The 21,287-nt window shown below is 48.3% G+C and overlaps 1 protein-coding gene across 4 annotated transcripts in view; it reads right to left on the reverse strand.

The window, feature by feature from the left end:
* The window catches only part of ltbp1 (latent transforming growth factor beta binding protein 1), a 356,653-nt gene that overhangs the window by 116,233 nt on the left and 219,133 nt on the right, over nucleotides 1-21,287 (reverse strand). For all 4 annotated transcript variants that reach the window (XM_078229547.1, XM_078229548.1, XM_078229550.1 and 1 more), the window contains 5 exons: nucleotides 20,167-20,257; nucleotides 18,314-18,412; nucleotides 7,922-8,047; nucleotides 3,853-3,975; nucleotides 1,873-1,992 (listed from right to left, as the gene is read on the reverse strand). In XM_078229547.1, the coding sequence (XP_078085673.1) occupies nucleotides 1,873-1,992; nucleotides 3,853-3,975; nucleotides 7,922-8,047; nucleotides 18,314-18,412; nucleotides 20,167-20,257 (559 nt within the window). The remainder of the gene's footprint in view (nucleotides 1-1,872; nucleotides 1,993-3,852; nucleotides 3,976-7,921; nucleotides 8,048-18,313; nucleotides 18,413-20,166; nucleotides 20,258-21,287) is intronic.

Raw genomic sequence — 21,287 nt, forward strand, 5'->3', positions numbered from 1 at the left:
TGAGAGGGACTAGCGGGGTAAATACGTGGGGTTACGGGGATGAGGTGCTCAATCGGAGAGTGGGTGCAGACCCGATGGGCCAAATGGTCTCCCTCAGCACTGTAGGGATTTTTATACTGTCGGATCAAATAGCTGCCAGATATGATTACTGGGTTCAGCGATAGCCCTTTCTGAGGTGAAATCAAAAACAAAAGATCAAAAGACACAAAAGAGCAAACAGTGAACTGAAGCGTAGCCCTGCTTGAAATGGACTGGACAATAATGTGCTTGTGTAATGTAGAAAGATGTGTAGGTTAGGTGGATTAGCCATGGTAAGTGTGTGGGGATAGGGGAGAGAGAAGGCCTGCATGGGATGCTCTTTTGGAGAGTCGAGGTATACCCGATGGGCCGAATAGCCTCTTTGTGCACTATAAGGATTCTATGGTTCTTTGGTTCAGGAGTTAACGCCATCAGCAAGGTTCTGAAAGCTGTAGACAAAGCAGCCATTGACAGTGAGCGAGCCGGAAGCTGTTTTTATAACCTTTTGTGCAACAGGAGGGATTAGAATTGCTCACTTAGTGATAATGGAGAAGAAGCGAATTGGGGTGGAGGTGGGAAGTTATGATGGGTCGTGCCAGCATTTCTCCCACCCCAGCAGCCACACCACACCCCATTTTCATGCCTTTGATTTCATTTTTGGCATTGGATTATGGGTGTGTGTGGTTTTTGTTTATTTTTTTTTAGATGAGATTTTCAGATTAATTTTCAGCCATTCCCTCTAATCCTCCCGGCTCTGAATGCAGCGACTGTGACACAACAACGAGAGGCTCGGAGACAGGATTAGATTGGACGCTGATTTAACTGCTGTCGTAATTCTGTTTAAAAAGTCATCACTCCCTGTAATAAGTCCTCGGAGGCAGAAGTCCCTTCACCAAAATCCCTTTATTTACAAGTCTGACAACAGCAGAGGGCTTTCAGTTAGCTGTGAGATTCCAAGATGGCGCCGGAGTGAGGTGACTTCTTACAAGCTGTACCCAGCATACCTTCTAATTCTATCTTTTACTCTCGTTCTATGCTTCTAAAACTTCATTCTAACTCTTTTAAACTCTCTAACAATGCTTTAATTCAATCTCTTGCATTAAGTTGATCTTTCTCTGCACCCTAGCTATAACTGTAACACTACATTCTGCACTCTCTCGTTTCCTTCTCTATGAACGGTACGCTTTGTCTGTATAGCATGCAAAAAACAGTACTTTTCACTGCATGCTAATACATGTGACAATAATAAATCAAATCAAATCAAATCAAATCAAAACACTCGGAGTCCCAGAGGGACTGACACTCATGGTGAAGTACAAAGCAAGAGGCTCCCTGATTGGCCCATCAATTTGGCCCTTAATCAGGGAGTTAATGTTCTAACAGGCCCACCTCAATTGCCTGATTAAAGTCATTACATTCCCCGACTGTCCAAACTCCTCTGTGTCCTTAAACCTCATCCAATTCCACTCCCAACCAATCTGAAGTAAAGATTTAGGTGAAACCATTCCACTCCATTGCCAGATAATACAAACACGGGGGCGGCTCGTTGGCACAGTGGTTAGCACTGCTGCCTCACAGCGCCAGGGACCCAGGTTCGATTCCCGGTCTTGGGTCACTGTCTGTGTGGAGTTTGCACATTCTCCCCGTGTCTGTGTGGGTTTCCTCCGGGTGCTCCAGTTTCCTCCCACATTCTGAAAGGCGTGCTGGTTAGGTGCATTGACCTGAATACGCGCCGGAGTGCCGACTAGGGGAATTTCACAGTAACTTCATTACAGTGTTAATGTCAGCCTTACTTGTGACTAATAAATAAACTTTAAAACACGCTCAATGACAGGAGCTGTAACACACACCCACCTTCACACTGCCCTCTGTTCATCCTGTACCCTGCGTCACAGTACTGGCATCTGTACGAGCCAACCAGGTTAATGCAGTGGCCTTCTCCACAGAAGTTGGGTCTCAGGCACTCATCAATATCTTGAAAGGAGATAGCAATTCATTAACATTTAGTGGAATCTATCACTGCATTGGTAATGCGTTAATCAGATCCATGTCTCTTGGTGAAGTTAAAGCCAAAACATAGCTACTTTCTTTGCTGGAGCAAGTTAGTCCACAGTAAACACTACTCAGTAACCCATTTATTGGCATACAATTGCACATCATCAGTTTAACAATGTAATCGTACCACCATAGAACCCCGACAGTGCAGAAGGAGGCCATTTGGCCCATCAAGCCTGCGTCAACAACAATCCCACCCAGGCCCTATCCCCCTAACCCCATGTATTTACCCCGCTAATCCTCCTAAGGGGGAATTTACCATGGCTAATCAACCTAACCCGCACATCTTGGGAGTGTGGGAGGAAGCTGGAGCGCCCGGAGGAAACCCACGCAGACACGGGGAGAATGTGCAAACTCCACACAGACAGTGACCCAAGGCGGGAATCGAACCCGGGTCCCCGGTGCTGTGAGACAGCAGTGCTAACCACTGTGCCACTGTGTCGCTTGTGCCATTAAACCTTAACAGTGTAATTAACAAGACGCTGACAGAACCTAAATCTAACATAATACGTACATCAAGCAGGACAAAAGGTTTTGTACAATAAGATGTTATCATTATAGTTTATAATTCTTTCAGATCTCTTACTGCCAGGGCTGTTGCTGCTATATACGACTGTAGTTTTACCACATACATCAACACATAACTTCTACCGAGCATTATTCCGAGTGGAATAACGTGTGCAGGTTAAATTCCTGTCTATTTCAAAGCTGCTGACAACCCTTTTAAATCCAACAGGTTAACAACTGGGTGAAAACACAGCTTTTCACATCAATATATTCACCAGCATGCTCAAAACCCAAAAGGCTGGAAATCGAGTCTTCTGTTAAAGACCATCTTCAATGTTTCTGTTCACATTAGCAGCAGCGGGAAAGTTGCTCAAGTGGGCTTATCTTCCTTTGCTGCCTGGCACCACATTTACTTTTGAAGGCATAGAATGGAATCATAGAATCCCTACAATGCAGGAGGAGGCCATTCAGCCCATTCAGCCTGCGCTAACAACAATCCCACCAAGGCCCTATCCCCATAACCTCAAGTATTTTACCCACTAATCCCCCTGACACTAAGGGGCAATTTATCACGGCCAATCAGCCTAACCCGCACATCTTTCGGGCTGTGGGAGGGAACCGGAGCACCTGGAGGAAAGCCACGCAGACACGGGGAGAATGTGCAGACTCCGCACAGGCAGTGACCCTGGGCTGGAATTGAACCCGGGTCCCTGGCGCTGTGAGGCAGCACTGCTAACCATTGTGCCACAGTGGTGCCCCGTGACATGTAGGCTGCGCGGGCAGTGACAACATCAAATCAATGAAAAAAGTGGTGATTCCCAAAAGACAAAGACCAGAGATGGGATTTTCTGGCCGCGCTTGCCCCAAAAGCAGAAAATCCCAGCCAAGGTCAACGCACCTATGTGTGGTCCACCCCCCCTCCCCTCCCCGTAGCGGGCAGGACGGGAAAACTGCCCCCCCTCCCCCCCCAACCCCAGGAGTTTTCCTGCAGATTCTCCCGCTATATATCACAGACAGAGGGTCAGTGGAACTGCACCCTGACAACCTCCCTCAGTGAGATGCGCGTTGAGCTTCCAGTCACGAGCGGGAAATTCTCCAATGAAATTTTCCGTGAAAGGCTCATGTCCTATTGGACTCAACGTTCCCCGGATAAATTGGCTTTGAGTTAGAAAAACGGGATCACACCTCCGGTTAAGAAGTGTGAAGTGAAGTTTGAAGTTTGGTCAAACCTAAACTGCCATCCTGACAAACCGAAACGACTTGAAGCATTACCGGAGCATTGCGTTCCTCCATCCGATGTAAATCCTCGGTGGCACAAGCATCGGAAGCTTCCTACTGTGTTCTTACAGTGTCCATTGGAGCAGCGGTGTGAGGCCTGTGCACATTCATCCACATCTGTAAAAGGTAGACTACAGTTAGTAGGAGGGGCAAAGTACTTCAGCCCTGGGTTAAATGTCCCGATGCTAACCGGTGCTGTGGTGACGGTCACTGATGGACAGAAGTGGCAAATTGCAAGGCTCTAGGTGGTCACTTAGTAAAGTTGGCAGCAAGGCAAGGGACCAGCGCCTGAGGCAGAGGGAGTTCAGGCTTTCTTTAGATGTAACACAATCATAGAATCTCTACAGTGCAGAAGGAGGCCATTCGGCCCATCGAGTCTGCACCGACCACAATCCCACCCAGGCCCTATTCCCATGACACCACATATTTACCCTGCTAATCCCCCTGACACTAGGGTCAATTTAGCACGGCCAATCAACTTAACCTGCACATCATTAGACTGTGGGAGGAAACCGGAGCACCCGGAGGAAACCCACACAGACAGTGACCCAAGCCGGGAATCGAACCCGGGTCCCTGGCGCTGTGAGGCAGCAGTGCTAACCCACTGTGCCACCGTGCCGCCACAATGTGGAGCAGACTTGCCTCTGAGTCAGTTGTGCACTCCAGGGACCCGAGCATTAAATCTAGGCTGGCACTCCAGTGCAGTACTGAGGGAGTGCTGCAATGCTGGAGGTGATGTTATCCAGATTGGGTGCTGAACCAAGGCCCTGCCTCCCCATTTAGGTGGAAGTAAAAGACTCCCATGGGCAGTGGCGGATCAACCATTAGGCTGAGTAGGCTGAAGCCTAGGGGCCCGGAAGGGGGGGGGGGCCCCGAGAGCAAAAAAAATCACTAACTGTTCAGGTGAGCGTTCATTTTCGGCACTGAAGAGGATCAAAATCTATTGGCGCTCAACAATGAGCGATGAGAAACTTAGTCATCTGGCACTCATGCACATTGAATCAGACACGCTTCGATCTGTTGATTTACACGCTGTTATCGACACTTTTGTAAACCAAAAAACACGGAAGCTTTTTAAAGTACAAATGTAAAGAAAATGAAAAATAAATGAATAAAAGGGCCGTAATTGATTCATATAACTTTATATTATACATGTTGTACATTATACATAGTACAACGATATAAGTTATCTAACGTCACTTAACGTCACTTTATTCTATTCAACGAAGGGTGGGGCAGGGGGCAAGGTCAGGGGGCCTTACTAAAGCTCAGCCTATGGGTCGGGTGGTAGTTAATCCGCCATAGCCCATGGGCTATTTCAATGGAGAGCTAGGGGAGGTGACCACAGTGTCCTGGCTGATTTTTACCCCCTGAACACGGAAACAATGCATCATGACTTTGGATTTTATGGGAGCTTGCTGTGCACCAAGTGACTTCCGCATTTCTTACATTACAAAAGTACGTCACTTGCCTGTAAGATGCTTCGAGACATTGTGAGGTTGTGAAAAGTGCTGTTGAAATGCAAATCTGTCTCATTGATTAATCATAATAGCATTTAAATAGCACCGGGCGGCACGGTGGAACAGCGGTTAGCACTACTGCCTCTCAGCGCCAGGGACCTCGGTTCAAATCCGGCCTTGGGTGACTGTGTGGAGTTTGCACATTCTCCCCGTGTCTGCGTGGGTTTCCTCCGGGTGCTGCGGTTTCCTCCCACAGTCCAAAGATGTGTGGATTAGGTGCATTGGCCATGCTAAATTGCCCCTTAGTGGCAGGTGGATTAGCAGGGTAAATATGTAGGGTTACAGGGATAGGGCCTGGGTTGGATTGTTGTCTGTCCAGACTCAATGGGCTGAATGGCCTCCTTCTGCACTGCAGGGATTCTATGATAATGTTGGGGGCTTCCTCAAACCAACCCAAAGTCTACCAGCTATTCAGTGGCACTGAATGAATGCCAGCTGATTAACAGCCAGCGTAAATTCATCTGTCAGGTGAAGATAGCGCCAACTATTTCGACAGGCCATGACGCACCTATCTAGCGATGACCATGTGTCAGGAGGGAGGCAGATGCAGAGCCATGCCAACTGCTGCAAGGTCACCAACCAGTTTGGAATTGGCACATCTGCTGATGCTAATCATTACTTTTGCCGGAAACCTGGTTCAGATTTGATGCGATGGTTGCAATGTTGACCAATGGGAATCATAGAAATCACAGAAACCCTACAGTACAGAAAGAGGCCATTCGGCCCATCGAGTCTGCACCGACCACAATCCCACCCAGGCCCTACCCCCATATCCCTACATATTTACCCACTAATCCCTCTAACCAACACATCCCAGGACACTAGGGGCAATTTTAGCATGGCCAATCAACCTAACCCACACATCTTTGGACTGTGGGAGGAAACCGGAGCACCCGGAGGAAACCCACGCAGACACGAGGAGAATGTGCAAACTCCACACAGACAGTGACCCAAGCCGGGAATCAAACCCAGGTTCCTGGAGCTGTGAAGCAGCAGTGCTAACCACTGTGCTACCGTGTCGCCCTGTTCCAAGAGGTAGCATGCAATGATTCCAGGAGGTAGCATGCAAGGCCACTGCCTGTGGAACCAGTTCAACTTTCAGAGTAATGGGCCAAACAGTCATTAATCTGCAAAGTGATGCCTGGACCCTGGATCATCTTCTCCTCCTTAGCACTATGTTGATTCTCTGATGAACCCTTTACCAAACATCAGGGCTAGGGTGGCAGAGGCTAACCACTGTGCCACCGATGGCTTTTAAGGCTCGCGAAAGGCCTTTGCCCCTAGCTCTGATATATTGGCACAGATTGGTAAAGGGTTCATCAGAGAATCATCATAGAATCCCTATTGTGCAGAACAGGCCATTTGGCCCATCAAGTCTGCACCTTCTATCTGACAGAGTATCTTACCCAGGCCCTTCCCCCTCCCCAGCCGCCCAAACCCAGTAACCCCACACAGTTACCCTGGCTAATCCATCTAACCTACACATCTTGGGATACTAAGGGGCAATTTTGCACGGCCAACCCACCTAACCTTTGGAGTGTGGGAAGAAACCGGGGCACCCGGAGGAAACCCACACAGGCACGGGGAGAACATGCAGACTCTGCACAGTCACCCAAGCTGGGAATCGAACCCGGGTCCTTTGTGCTGAGGCAGCAGTGCTAACCACTGTGCCACCGTGTCGCTGAGGGCTTTTAAGGCTCGCAAAAGGCCTCTGCCACCCTATTCTGCTAATAGTTGCCCCCTCTTTAAATTTCCCTTGCGTTTTCTCTCCAGAGGTGCCCGGAGTCTGTCCAAATCAGCACCATGAAGCTCTGTACCACGGTAAACAGGGTGCAAACAGCACATTTCCATTTCAGACCCAAACCCTGTCATGTCAATAGCCTCTGTGGTACAACCAGGGGGGAGAAAATCTTAAAGGACAAAGAAAATTACAACACAGGAACAGGTCTTTCAGCCCTCCAAGCCTGCACCACAAGCCATGCTGCCCGTGTGAACTAAAACCCCCTACCCTTCCGGGGACCATATCCCTCTATTCCCATCCTATTCATGTATTTGTCAAGATGCCCCTTAAAACTCACTATTGTATCTGCTTCCACTACCTCCCCCGGCAGCGAATTCCAGGCACCCACCACTCTCTGTGTAAAAAACATGCCTCATACATCTCCTTTAAACCTTGCCCCTTACACTTTAAACCTATGCCCCCTAGTAATTGACTCTTGCACCCTGGGAAAAAGCTTCTGACTATCCACTCTGTCCATGCCTCTCATTATCTTGTAGACTTATATCAGGTCGCCCCTCAAATTCAGTCATTCCAGTGAGAACAAACCAAGTTTCTCCAACCTCTCCTCATAGCTAATGCCCCCCATACCAGGCAACATCCTGGTAAATCTTTTCTGTACCCTCTCCAGAGCCTCCACATCCGTCTGTTAGTGTGGCGACCAGAATTGAACACTGTATTCCAAGTGCGGCCTAACTAAGGTTCTATAAAGCTGCAACATGACTTGCCAATTTTTAAATTGCCCATCTCGGCAGTGACGTCTTACCTGTGCATTCAGTTTGCAATGCGTTGAGCTGATACCCGGGATTGCAGTTACATGTATATCCCTCTGGGAGATTGATACACTGGCCGGGTCCGCAGATCCTCGGATTAACGGAGCATTCGTCGATTTCTGAAAAGCAAACATTACACATTGTTTAAAGTTCATTTATTTGTATATTAGTCTCAAGTAAGGCTTATATTAACACTGCAATGAAGTTACTGTGAAATTCCCCGAGTCGCCACAGTCCAGCGTCTGTTTGGGTCAATGCCAGCACATCTTTCAGACTGTGGGAGGAAACCGGAGCACCCGGAGGAAACCTACGCAGACACGGGGAGAACGTACAGACTCCGCACAGACAGTGACCCAAGCCGGGAATCGAACCCGGGTTCCTGGCGCTGTGAGGCAGCGGTGCTAACCACTGCGCCACCGTGCAACAAATCTGTAAAAATGTTGAAGTTCCACTCATTTATTGGACCACAAACCTGCAACTGAAACTGTGAGACAGCTCGCCTTAGTAAGCAGATGTTTTTATAAATGAAACAATAACCATTTGAAATTATATAGTGGCTTTAGTTAAATATGTACCACCTTCTGCTGTGCTAGGGGTGCACCGCATCAATCTGCATCTTGACATAAAAGTATTTTTTAAATTAAACTCAATTCTTCAGAACCCAGTTCAGGAGTCATAATCGACCCGAAACGTTGGGTGGAATGTTACCGGCACGTCCACCCGAGGTTCATACGATCCCGCCCGAGACCAATGGAGAATGCCTTTCTCCGAGCCTCTCCCGCCCCCGGAATCGGGAGGGCGTGCCGGTGAAATTCCGGATGTTATCTCTGTTTCTCTCTCTCTCTCCACAGACGCTGCCAGACCTGCTGGGCTTTTACAGCATTCGTCCACTTTTATTTCAATTCAACGTAAGTCGCTTGGGATGTTGTAGGGGGAGTGTCGGCATGTAATAAACTTTGGTGGGTGTGTGAAATGGCTGGTGATGGTCACAGCAAAGAAGGAGGCCATTCGGCCTGCCCAGCCCATGCTGGATCTCTCTTCTTTTAATATTAGTTCGTGGGACGTGGCCATTGGTGGCTGACCAGCATTTATTGCCCATCCCTAATTGCCCACGAGGGAGCAGTTCAACCACATTGCAGTGGATCTGGAGTCACATGTAGGCCAGACCGGGTAAGGACGACAGATTTCCTTCCTTAAAGGACATTAGTGAACCAGATGGGTTTTTATGACAATGGTTTCAAGGTCACCATTAGACATTTAATTTCAGATTTTTATTGAATTCTAATTCAAATTCAAAGCCGTGGTGGGATTCGAACCCGGGTCCCCAGAGCATTACCCTGGGTCTCTGGATTACAAAGCTGGTGACAATACCACTATGGTCATCTGGACTCGAAACATCAGCTCTTTTCTCTCCTTCCAGATGCTGTCAGACCCGCTGAGATTTTGCAGCATTTTCTCTTTTGGTTTCAGATTCCAGCATCCGCAGTAATTTGCTTTTATGAGGGGACATAGGTTCAAGGTGAGGGCAGGAAGTTTAGGGGAGGATGTGAGGGAAAGCTTTTTTACCCAGAGGGTGTGACGGTCTGGAATGTGCTGCCTGGGAGGGTGGTAGAGGCGGGATGCCTCACATCCTTTAAAAAGTATCTGGATGAGCACTTGGCACGTCATAACATTCAGGGCTATGGGCCAAGTGCTGACAGATGGGAGTTCAGATGTTCCGAATGTGTCGGAGCAGACTCGATGGGCCAAAGGGCCTCTTCTGTGCTGTGTGATTCTATGAATTCAAATTCCACCATCTGCTGTGGTGGGATTCGAACCTAAGTCCCCTGGACATTAACTGAGTGTCTCGATTAATAGTCTAACGATAATACCACTAGACCATCGCCTCCCGTGGATCAGAGAGAGAGGAAAACCAGTTAAAACCTCTGCTCCAAGGGCAATCCTGACAGCTTTGATAGAGAGTGTGTGGGCAAAGACAGGGTGAGCTCTGCAGCGATGTTCCCCATTGTCCATCAGCATAGACAAAGAAAGCTGCCTTTCAGCCCATCTAGCACCTGTTTGCTCCCTGGAAGGGCTTAGTCCCATTTCCCATGTCAAAGGATCCCTTTCCAATTTGGTTCAACCCCCTTGTAGAGGTTCCTGTGTTTTCTGCTGATCCCACAATCTCTGCCGGTTATTTCCCTTCCCTGGATTTGCTTTCTTGATGAGAATCACAGTGGGCTGAGCTTCTCAGCAGCTCGTTCAAACCCTGCACCGACCCTGGAGCAGATCCCTGGGCGAAGTGTGTCTTCAGCAGTCTGTGCCAGCCTGGCCTGCACCGTAACAGCTGATTCCATCACAAGCGCAGGCGACGCTCAAAGCAAGAAACACACATTTGCGTTATGATTTCTGACTTCAGTCACAGACTCTGAGCTGGCGGAGAGGAAATTAGTGAACGCCATTCTTTGAGAGTGGAACAGTCAGAACAACTCCATTGTGTGGCCAAAGAGGTAGGCCCGAGAGCCTCCAAAGATTGGGCCTCAGGCCTCCTTCCCATGAAACTACCAACCTGTGGGTATCCAAAGGCAGCGATCCTCAGTAGATCCATATAGAGGTTAATGGCTTGACTGTTGTGGAGTCTGAAGAGCCCTTTGCTGCACAATGCCCTAAGGTTTTTTTTTATTCATTCACGGGACATGGGCGTCGCTGGCCGGCATCTCTGGTTGTCCATGTAACTGAGTAGCTTGCTCAGCCATTTCAGAGGGCAGTTGAGAGTCAACCACATTGCTGTGGCTCTGGAGTCACATGTAGGCCAGACCGGGTAGGGATGACAGATTTCCTTCCCTAAAGGACATTAATGAACCAGATGGGTTTTTCCAACAATCAACAATGGTTTCATGGTCATCAGTAGATCCTTGATTCCAGATATTTTTTATTGAATTCAAATTCCATTGTCTGTCGAGGCGGAATTCGAACCCAGAATGTTAGCCAAATTTCTGGATTAATAGTCTAGCAATAATACCACTAGGCCATCACCTTGCCCTTTGTCACCAGCCCCACTGCTGATGCAGACCCTGAGAAGATAGTTTCCCGCAAACATTTCTATCCAGTTTTGTCAACAGCCGCAGAAATGGTCGTTGGAATCTTTGTCTAGGAATGTCCGTCTTGACCTCTACACTCTGTTGGTGACGTGGGTTTCCTCCGGGTGCTCCGGTTTCCTCCCACAGTCCGAAAGCCGTGCTGGTTAGGTGCATTGGGCCATGTTAAATTCTCCCTCAGTGTACCCGAACAGGTGCCGGAGTGTGGCGACTAGGGAATTTTCACAGTAACTTCATTGCAGTGTTAATGTAAGCCTACTTATGACTAATAAACAAACTTTAACTTTAACTGAAGGAACAAAGGAGTACACTCCACCTGCAAGCCTACCGTTAACCCCCTGAATGCTCCCCGTCTTGTAGAACATCAAACTGTAAGACCTAAAGGGCAGGGGGAGGATACTTAGCCTGCTTCGCCATTCCACATGATGATAACTGGTCTTCTACTTTCCCTCCTTTCCCCTGCCTGCTCCCCACATCCCTCAATCCCCTCAACAACCTATCGGCATCTATTTGAATATTCTCAACGACTAAGCATCCGGAGTAGAAAATTCCAAAGATTCGCAACCTTCTGAGTGAAGGAATCCAGCCCAAAATAGCTGCCCCCTTGTCCTGAGATGATGACCCTCAAGTTGGAGCCCCCAATCCAAAGATGTGCAGGTTAGGTTGAATGGTCATGTTAAATTGACCCTTAGTGTCAGGGTTAGCAAGGTAAATATGTGGGTATGGGAATAGGGCCTGGATGGGTTGCAGCCGATACAGACTCGATGGGCCGAATGGCCTCCTTCTGCACCATGGGGATTCTATGAAGTTCTATCCCCGAGCCAGGGTGACAGGCGCTGTGTCAGTCTGAGATAAACACTCATAACGATAACCATTTAGCTCTCAAATAAAATTCAAGCCAAGTAATCCTCAACCTACACCTGTTTCACTAACATCGGCGATACAATTATGAATAAGACTTCCAAGGATCATTTCTGAGAAGAATATTTGACATGAGCTGCTTTCCCTTTTAAATTCTACTTGAACTGAGAGTTTGAGAGCTCATTGTCCATGGGCTGGAAGAGGAAGTGACATTATTTGGGAGGTCATGGGGTGCAAAATGGCCTCCTCCCATCCATTGACTCCGTCTACACTTCCAGCTGCCTCGGAAAAGCAGCCAGCATAATTAAGGAGCCCACACACCCCGGATATTCTCTCTTCCACCTTCTTCCGTCGGGAAAGAGATACAAAAGTCTGAGGTCACGTACCAACCGACTCAAGAACAGCTTCTTCCCTGCTGCCATCAGACTTTTGAATGGACCTACCTTATATTAAATTGATCTTTCTCTACACCCTAGCTATGACTGTAACACTACATTTTGCACCCCCTCCTTTCCTTCTCCCCTATGTAGTCTATGAACGGTATGCTTTGTCTGTATAACGCGCAGGAAATAATACTTTTCACTGCCTCCCAATACATGGGACAATAATAAATCAAATCACTGGTGCACAACTCCGGCTATCAGTTAAAAGGTAACATCAGTGGTCCTCCTGCGCTCTTGGCTGAGATTCCACAGGGCAGGACGTTGGAACGGTTCCTGAAGCATGATAGTTGTCGTACTGCGGTTTGTAAAGGGACAAGGCGGAGATATTTTTGGTTAAAACAAAAATTGCGGATGTTTGAGACACTTTGTTTGACTTCCAGTTCCCTCCCCAGGAGCCTGTTTCTGGCCGCTTCGCTGTGCCCCGCGTACCAGTTTCCACCACCCTGGCCCAAAGACACTGAATCAGAAGGCGAGAGAGTACAAAACGTTCGCCACTAAAGGCAAAAGCAGAGCTGCACCGAGAGAAAGCGGTGTGCCATTGCTCCAGCGGGAACAGTCAGCTGCATCATTCATACAGATCTTCCAATGCTAAAACTGATACGCTCCCACAACTGGGAACGCCAGCAGCCAAGGAAAACAAAGTCAAGCTCTCCATTCGTCTGTTCTGCCCGTGCGCGGTTGCATCACCTCGAGTGATTCCAATGCGGTGCTAATTTGTGTAACCCAAATATATTTTTAGCTCCATTTAACCAACTCCAGAATAAATATTTACACTACATGCTCGCTGGGTAACTGCACTGTCAAGAATACAATTTTCCCTGATAGGTATCTATGAAAATAACACTCAGGCAGCGTCCAGGGCCAAAGTGCTGCTGAAGTTGGATTGAGTGGCATAAGTTCCATGAGTACATTGGATCAGTTTTTTGGTGGAAAGATTCACTGTACCACAGATGTAGCAGAGAGTACTATAAGGTCCGTACTCCCTCAGACCGTCTGCTGTGTCACATTAGGGATAGTTTTTAAACAATATCTGACTTGCAAATATTCCACAAGCGAAGGAACTGGGGTTTAAGTTGCTTGTGAACTGTTTCCTTCCATTTTGGAGTACGTTCCCCGTGGAACGCAAAAATGTATTCCACCCAAAGCCTTTGTTTTGCCTCAGACGACTCGAGGCTCCAGAACTACAGCAACCCACAGTGCTAATAAAAACACCCAGCTGTGCACCAAGGCACATCTCCAGACATTCCCCTATTGGCCGCAGTCGCAAGTTACCCACAGAGGAGCTCGATAAAGAAAGTGGTCACACGTGAACAGGAAATTGTTCATTCCAGGCTGTCTCGCCTGCGTCCGTCTCTGCACACGCGTTGCACACAAAAGGCCGCAATTCTCTGGCCGTTCTCGCCCCACCGCCGCTGCCAGAGAGGACGGAGAATTTGGCGCTCAGCCAAATCTCTGTTCACCGCAGCGGGACGGGAGAATCCGCTGGCGTGAACGGCTGGAGAATTCCACACGTGGGGCGGGATTTTATGGCCTCACTCGAGCGAGACCGAAAATTCCCACCCCAGGTCAATGGACGTTTCCATCGTCCGCCCTCGCCCACTCTGATTCCATGGCGAGCCCGGCGGTAGAATTCCAGCGATAATCTTTGAAGCACTTGGGTCTTCCAATGGTGCACACATGGGTTGTTGTTGGCTGTTCTGCTGGGTTCCTGGGTTAACATTGCCTCTCTGGGGTATGTTGTTGCCATGGCAAGTGTTGCTGCTATCTCTAATCAGATCATCCGTCAGTTGCCCAAACTCGCAAGATTCAGCTGGATGTCCAAGTGCAGCCACATACTGATCAATACTCTCCCCCTCCTCCTGCGGTCTGGTGTTGGACGTGTAGCACCCATAACTCATGGTGGCACAGTGGTTCACAGCACCAGGGACCCAGGTTCGATTCCGGCCTTGGGTCACCGTCTGTGTAGAGTCTGCACGTTCTCCCCGTGTCTGCGTGGGTTTCCTCCGGGTGCTCCGGTTTCCTCCCACGCTCCAAAGATGTGCAGATTCGGGTGATTTGCAATGCTAAATTGTCCCTTAGTGTCCCAATATGTATGAATTAGGGGGATTACCAGGTTAAATATGTGGGGTTATGGGGATAGTGCCTGGGCAAGATGTTCTATCGAGAGTCAGTGCAGACTCGATGGGCCAAACTGCCTCCTTCTGCACTGCAGGGATTTTATATTAGTAGAGGGTTCAAAGTGGGTCTTCAAGGCCTCTAGAATTTGTCAAGACTGTTTTTTCTGTTCCCCCATGCTTGTAGCAGTCTTTCTGTAGATGACCACAGCTCCTGCTCTTATCTGTTCGGCTTCTCGATTGACAAAAATATTTTGGAAATATCATAGTTCTATCTCTGAGACTAGAAAGAATTTCCAATTCATTTTCAAATCTCCCTTCATCTTGACACAAGCAGGCACTGGAATATTCAAAGCTATACTGGCTCACCCAGCAGTCAATGTCCTGTACAAGGTTGTAGTTATTCCCTGCCATTTCTTACGGTGGCTGGCCCTCTTACTGCTATCAATATCATTTCAATTTCAATCTGCACACTCATGTTTTATCTAAGGAGAGAGATGGAGTCAGTGGATGGGGAATGCGATTTGGAGTGGAGACTACAGACAATGGGGGCGATCTTACCGACTCGCCCAGCTGATCGATCATGTGGCGAGCCAGTAAGATTGTGAGAGAGGCAAAAAACCAGGTTGGCGCCATCTCCAGTCTGGCACTGCCCACTGGGGGTGGTGGGGGGTGTGACATCCAGAGAAGTGGGGGGAGTGACATATCTCTCAGTGTTCTGTGTACATTGCGAAATAAAGGCACATGCACAATGGTGCCCTCGTACAGTCAACAGCCGGCTTTCCAGCAAGGATAGACTCCGTCCACTCCCCCTACTGGCGTGGATCACACTTTACCTCTTTTTTTTGCACTAAGTGGCAGAAGATCATGAGCCAAATGTTACCGCCTCACCCGCCCAAGGCTCATAAGATCCTCCCCAAGGCCAACGGAGAATGCCGCTCTGCGAGCCTTGCCCGCCCCGGGAATTGGGGTGGGCACGCCGGTAAAATTCAGGCACATGTCTGAGAGCTCGCCCAAAAAATGGGTGCAATTCTCTCCCGTTTTCATGCTCGTTTGGCACCTAGAATTTTTTTTGGTAAGATCGCCCCCAATAGTTTTGTCAATTCTAACATTTAGTTGGAGGAAATTTCTGCTCGTGCATTACTAGATATCGGGCAAGCATGGTGACAACTTAATAGCAGTGGAAGTGCCGAGAGGGACAGGAGTAAGTTTGAACTGAGTGCTGTCAGCATGCTTGGGAAAGTGATGCTGTGCTTTTGGATTTTGCAGTCGGATAGCACGTAGATGAGAAATCAGCTGTTTCGGGGTCAGCAATTGATGTCGTTAAACAGAAGAAGACCCCAATTTCTACACGCCAACCAACAGTTGTTGCTGCAATCTGTGGACCAGCTGTAACTTACAGCAATAATCCTGTCCTTACTGCAGATCTGACAATGTCTCCATCACAGCTGTCTCCAGTTTTAACTTTACTGGAGAGGAGTCATTTGCAAACACTTCAATGCACCTAAATACAGCAAAAACCTTGACAAAACTCAAGCTAATCTTTAAATAAACATTGCTGAGGATGTTTAATAGGAAACCAAATCCACTGAACCAATCTGATTACTTTAGTAATCCCGTTTCCTATTATAAAGTCAGGCTCGCTAACATCCTTCACCTGTTTAGCTGCGGAGAGACAATGATGGGAGCTTTAAACCCCAGTCGCTTTAAAAGTAACAGGGACTATTTTTAAAAGCCAACATACCGAAAGCTTCTGTGAGGGTTGATAAAGGAGTTTAAAAAAATAACCATTTGTTCACTTTTAGTCACGTCTTAAGGTCCTTACCAATTACATCACTTACATTCACTAACAACTGGGAGAGAAGTGGAACTATGGGCGGAATTTTACCGGCACGTCCGCCCGAGGTTCATATGACTCTGCCTGAGGGCAACGGAGAATGCCGCCCTCCGAGCCTTGCCCGTCCCCAGAATCGGGGCGGGCGTGCCGGTAAAATTCCAGCCATTGTTTCCATCATCGTAAATTAGTTCTGGCAAAATGATCTAACCCTCGTGTTTATTTGTAAGCCACTTGGTGTTGGCGCTATCATAGAATGCGAAAGTGCAGGAGAAAGCCACTGGGCCCATCGGGCCTGCATCCAAAACAATCCCACCCAGGCCCTCTCCCCCGTAACCCCATCTACTTACCCAGCTAATCCCCCTGACACTAAGGGGCAATTTAGAACAAAGAACAAAGAACAGCACAGCACAGGAAACAGGCCCTTCGGCCCTCCAAGCCTGTGCCGCTCCTTGGTCCGACTAGACCAATCGTTTGTATCCCTCCATTCCCAGGCTGCTCATGTGACTATCCAGGTAAGTCTTAAACGATGCCAGCGTGCCTGCCTCCACCACCCTACTTGGCAGCGCATTCCAGGCCCCCGCCACCCTCTGTGTAAAAAACATCCCTCTGATATCTGAGTTATACTTCGCCCCTCTCACCTTGAGCCCGTGACCCCTCGTGATCGTCACTTCTGATCTAGGAAAAAGCTTCCCACCGTTCACCCTATCGATCCCCTTCATAATCTTGTACACCTCTATTAGATCTCCCCTGTGTGTTTGTGTGAATTAGCATGGCCAATTCACCTGACCCACACATCTTTGGAGTGTGGAAGGAAACCGGAGTGCTGACAGGAAACCCACGCAGACACGGGGAGAACGTGCAAACGCCACACAGACTGTCACCAGAGGTCAGAGTTGAATCGGGAAGAAAGCTCCGCCCATGTGTCAGTGAGAACGCTGAAGGTATAACATATGCCCTGTTCCTATCTGTTTGCTGCACATTTCCCTCCGCACTGCCAGTATTTGGACACACTAAGGAAGTAATTCAGTTTCATGCAACTGGTAAATAGGTGAACTGGTGTCGCACTGTAAAGGATGATAACTTTATCAAGTTTGTCACTAGAAATAGGACATTCAGAAAGCAATCAACAACCTCTTCAAAGTTAAGGCAAAACTTGTAACTTACTAGAAAACACACAGCACCTGGGTGGCGCAGTGGTTAGCACTGCTGCCTCACAGCACCAGGGATCCGAGTTCAATTCCGGCCTCGGGTCACTGTCTGCATGGAGTTTGCATGTTCTCCCCATGCCTGCGCGTGTTTGCCCACAATCCGAAAGATGTGCAGGTTAGGTGGATTGGCCATGGTAAATTCCCCCTTAGTGTCAGGGGGATTAGCAGGGTAAATGCATGGGTGGAGGCGCAGGCTCGATGGGCAGAATAGCCTCCTTCTGCACTGTAGGGATTCTATACTGAGTGTTACCAGATCACTTCTCTCTCTGGTAAGCTTGGAATGTTTCCAGAAAAGAATCATTCCGGACACAAAGGATAAATGGTCTGAATTAGTCTGACAGAGGAGGTCACTGAGACTCCATCGATTATTTAGCTGTCCGAAGTTCCAATGCAAAGGATCTCCCCCACTGGACAAATCCTTTGCGGCTTCTGCTGATGTAACTTAAGGCAGAAGAGAAGTGGAAACCCGGGTTGATATCAGTGTCCCACTGAAAGTTATAGCAGTCCATCAAGAGGATTCTCATTGTTCATGTTTACTGTACTTAGGGCGGCACGGTAGCACTGCTGCCTCACAGCGCCAGGGACCCAGGTTCGATTCCCGGCTTGAGTCACTCTCTGTGCAGAGTCGGCACATTCTCCCCATGTCTGCGTGGGTTTCCCCCGGGTGCTCCGGTTTCCTCCCATAGTCTGAAAGACGTGCTGGTTAGGGTGCATTGGCCGTGCTAAATTCTCCCTCAGTGTACCACAACAGGCGCCGGAGTGCGGCGACTAGGGGATTTTCACAGTAACTTCATTGCAGTGTTAATGTCAGCCTACTTGTGACAAATAAATAAACTTTACTTTACCTGCAACTTGAGTGGACGCGATGAAGTGAGTCAAGCTCGATGTGGACACATCCGGAGCAATGTGGACCGGGTTTGGTGGGGAGGTTTTCTCCACCACTTCTGTTACAAAATAAAAGCAAAAAAACATCTAAATGACAGGAACAAAAGTAACGCAGAATTATTATATTTCCTCCAAATTAAACGTAGCTTCATTTCTCCGCAGGCAGCTGAATCAACATTGGACACGGGGCTCAAATCTCAATCTCAATGGACGTTAGTACTGCGGCACTTTATTCTAAACAGTTTCACTAATCACTCCCATGTCACCTTTTGTCTGGAGGGGATGGGCTGGGAAAAGATGCAAGGCTTTCCCACAACATGAAACAAATCAGGTCAGGACCAAGGATGGGAATATCTGTGTGGGTTTCCTCCGGGAGCTCCAGTTTCCTCCCACAGTCCGAAAGGCGCGCAGGTTAGGTGCATTGGCCATGCTAAATTCTCCCTCAGTGTACCCGAACAGGCGCCAGAGTGTGGCGACTAAGGGATTTTCACTTTAACTTCATTGCAGTGTTAATGTAAGCCTACTTGTGACACTAATAAATAGACTTAAAACTTAAATTAACATTGGGCGGAATTTTCCATATTCTCCAGTTGGCAGGATTTTCCAGTCCCGTCAAAGTCCCTGGACTTCTGGACGGCTTGCCGCATTTTACAGCCCCCTCCCCAAGGCGACAGTAAAATTCCGCCCATAGTCACAATATTACTGGACTAGTAATCCGAAGCCCCCAGACTAATATTCCAGTGACACAAGTTCAAATCCCACCAACGCAGCTGTACTGCTCCAGTCCGGCCTACATGGAACTCCAGACCCATGGTTGATTCTCAGCTACCCTCTTTGTCCTTTGTTTTGAAATGGCCTCGGAAAGCCATCAAGCTGCTACAGAGGTAAAAATTACAGTGGGTGTACCCACAACACATGGGGCAGGATTTTATAGCCTCGCTCATCCCGAAACCGTAAAATCCCATCTGAGGTCAATGGACCTTCCCATTGTCCCTCCCTCGCCCCACTCCGAATCCCGTGGCGGGCCGATAAAATTCCGGCGATGGACTCCAATGGTTCAGGAAGGCAGCTCGCCACCACACCTTCTCAAGGGCAATTAGGAATGGACAACAAATGCTGGCTGAGCCAGTGATGCCCACATTTCAAAAGCGAGTAAGAAGATGGAGTTGGTCGCTGCCACGATGAGGGCAGGGCTGCACTGTCCTCCCAGGGGAGGTGTCAGGAGAAGGGAATTTGGAGAGAGGTGAAGGAGCGACATGGTGGCACAGTGGTTGGCACTGCTGCCTCACAGCACCAGGGATGTGGGTTCGATTCCCGGCTTGGGTCAATGTCGGTGTGGAGTTAGCACATTCTCCCTGTGTTTGCGTGGGTTTCCTCCCACAGACCAAAGACGTGCGGGTTAGGTTGTTTGGCCCATGCTAAATTGCGCCTTAGTGTCAGGGTAAATAAGTAGGGAATAGGGCCTGGATGGGATTGCGGTTGGTGCGGACTCGATGAACCGAATGGCCTCATTCTACACTGTAGGGATTGTATGATTCTGTGAAAGGAACTTTTCCCCAATCAGTTCATCCTGCTAAAAGCAGGAAATTTGCTGAATGGGTAACTCCTTCAAATTCAAACATCAAGCTGTGAGTTATCCGCCTCGCCCTGGTGTGGGTCAAAAGGCAGAACAAGGCCTAACACAAACACAGCAACAAGCACGGTAAACAGTTACATGCAGCTAGCAGACCAGGAATAGAACCGCAGTTACATCCACTGTTGCTATAGCTGCAAAGCGGGGAATCAATGTCCAGTGAGAGTTGGTTGTACTTACCGGGGAAGCCAGAGTTTATCTGGATGGTTGTAATGCTGGGGGATAACTGAGGCAGACCAGATTCCACAACGTGCTTCTCTTTTTCTAGTTCCTGAATACAATGAAAAGATGACATTTTCTTTCCACTTTAAGGACAGACAAATTCTAATCAAACATTAGCACCAAAAACTCAACATTTTTATGGCAATGAGTTGGAACCCTGGCACAACCAGTGATTACCATACTGGAATAAACCATCATTAAGAGGGGCGGCATGGTGGCCCAGTGGTTAGCACTGCTGCCTCACAGCGCCAGGGACCCGGGTTCAATTCCCAGCTTGGGTCACTCTCTGTGCCGATTCTGCACGTTCTCCCTGTGTCTGCGTGGGTTTCCTCCGGGTGCTCCGGTTTCCTCCCACAGACTGAAAGACGAGCTGGTTAGGTGCATTGGCCGTGCTAAATTCTCCCTCAGTGTATTCGAACAGGCGCCAGAGTGTGGCAACTAGGGGATTTTCACAGTAACTTCATTGCAGCGTTAATGCAAGCCTACTTGTGACATTAACAAATAAAATAAATAAAAAATAAATCAAGCACAACTGTGATTAAATATTCCCTTCATGTCCCAGTTTGTGTTTTTTGGAAACCACAGAAGGTCCTCCTCTTCCTCCTCCAATACACATCTGTCCTTCTCTCATTCCCTATCCTTTTGAACCCTACTTCTCTCTTCCATTACACTTCTATCTCCCTCCCCCTCCATTTCGCTCTCCCTCCATCCTTCATTATTACTTTGTCCCCTTCTTCATTTCTGCCACATTTTCCCTTCTTCATTTTGATCTCTTCTCCTTTCTGTCCCTTGCTTTCCCTTACCTCATTAATATCTCCATCATTCTCTCAATCTGATTTGATACTCTATTTCTCACCTTCACTAGTGTCCCTAGCTCCTTTCAACAGTCTATTTCCCTCTTTCTCCAGCCTCCCTATTTCCCTCTTTCCTAAACTCTCTACCTCCTCTTTCCTGATTCTCCCTATCCACTCTTTCCGCAATCTCTATTCCCTCTTCCTCCAGTCTAACTTCTTCTTCCCCAGTCTCTCTATCCCCTCTTTCCCCAATCTCTCTATCCCCTCTTTCCCCAGTCTCTCTGA

The sequence above is a fragment of the Mustelus asterias genome, chromosome 15 (genome assembly GCF_964213995.1).
Source record: "Mustelus asterias chromosome 15, sMusAst1.hap1.1, whole genome shotgun sequence".
In the NCBI taxonomy this organism is placed as follows: domain Eukaryota; kingdom Metazoa; phylum Chordata; class Chondrichthyes; order Carcharhiniformes; family Triakidae; genus Mustelus; species Mustelus asterias.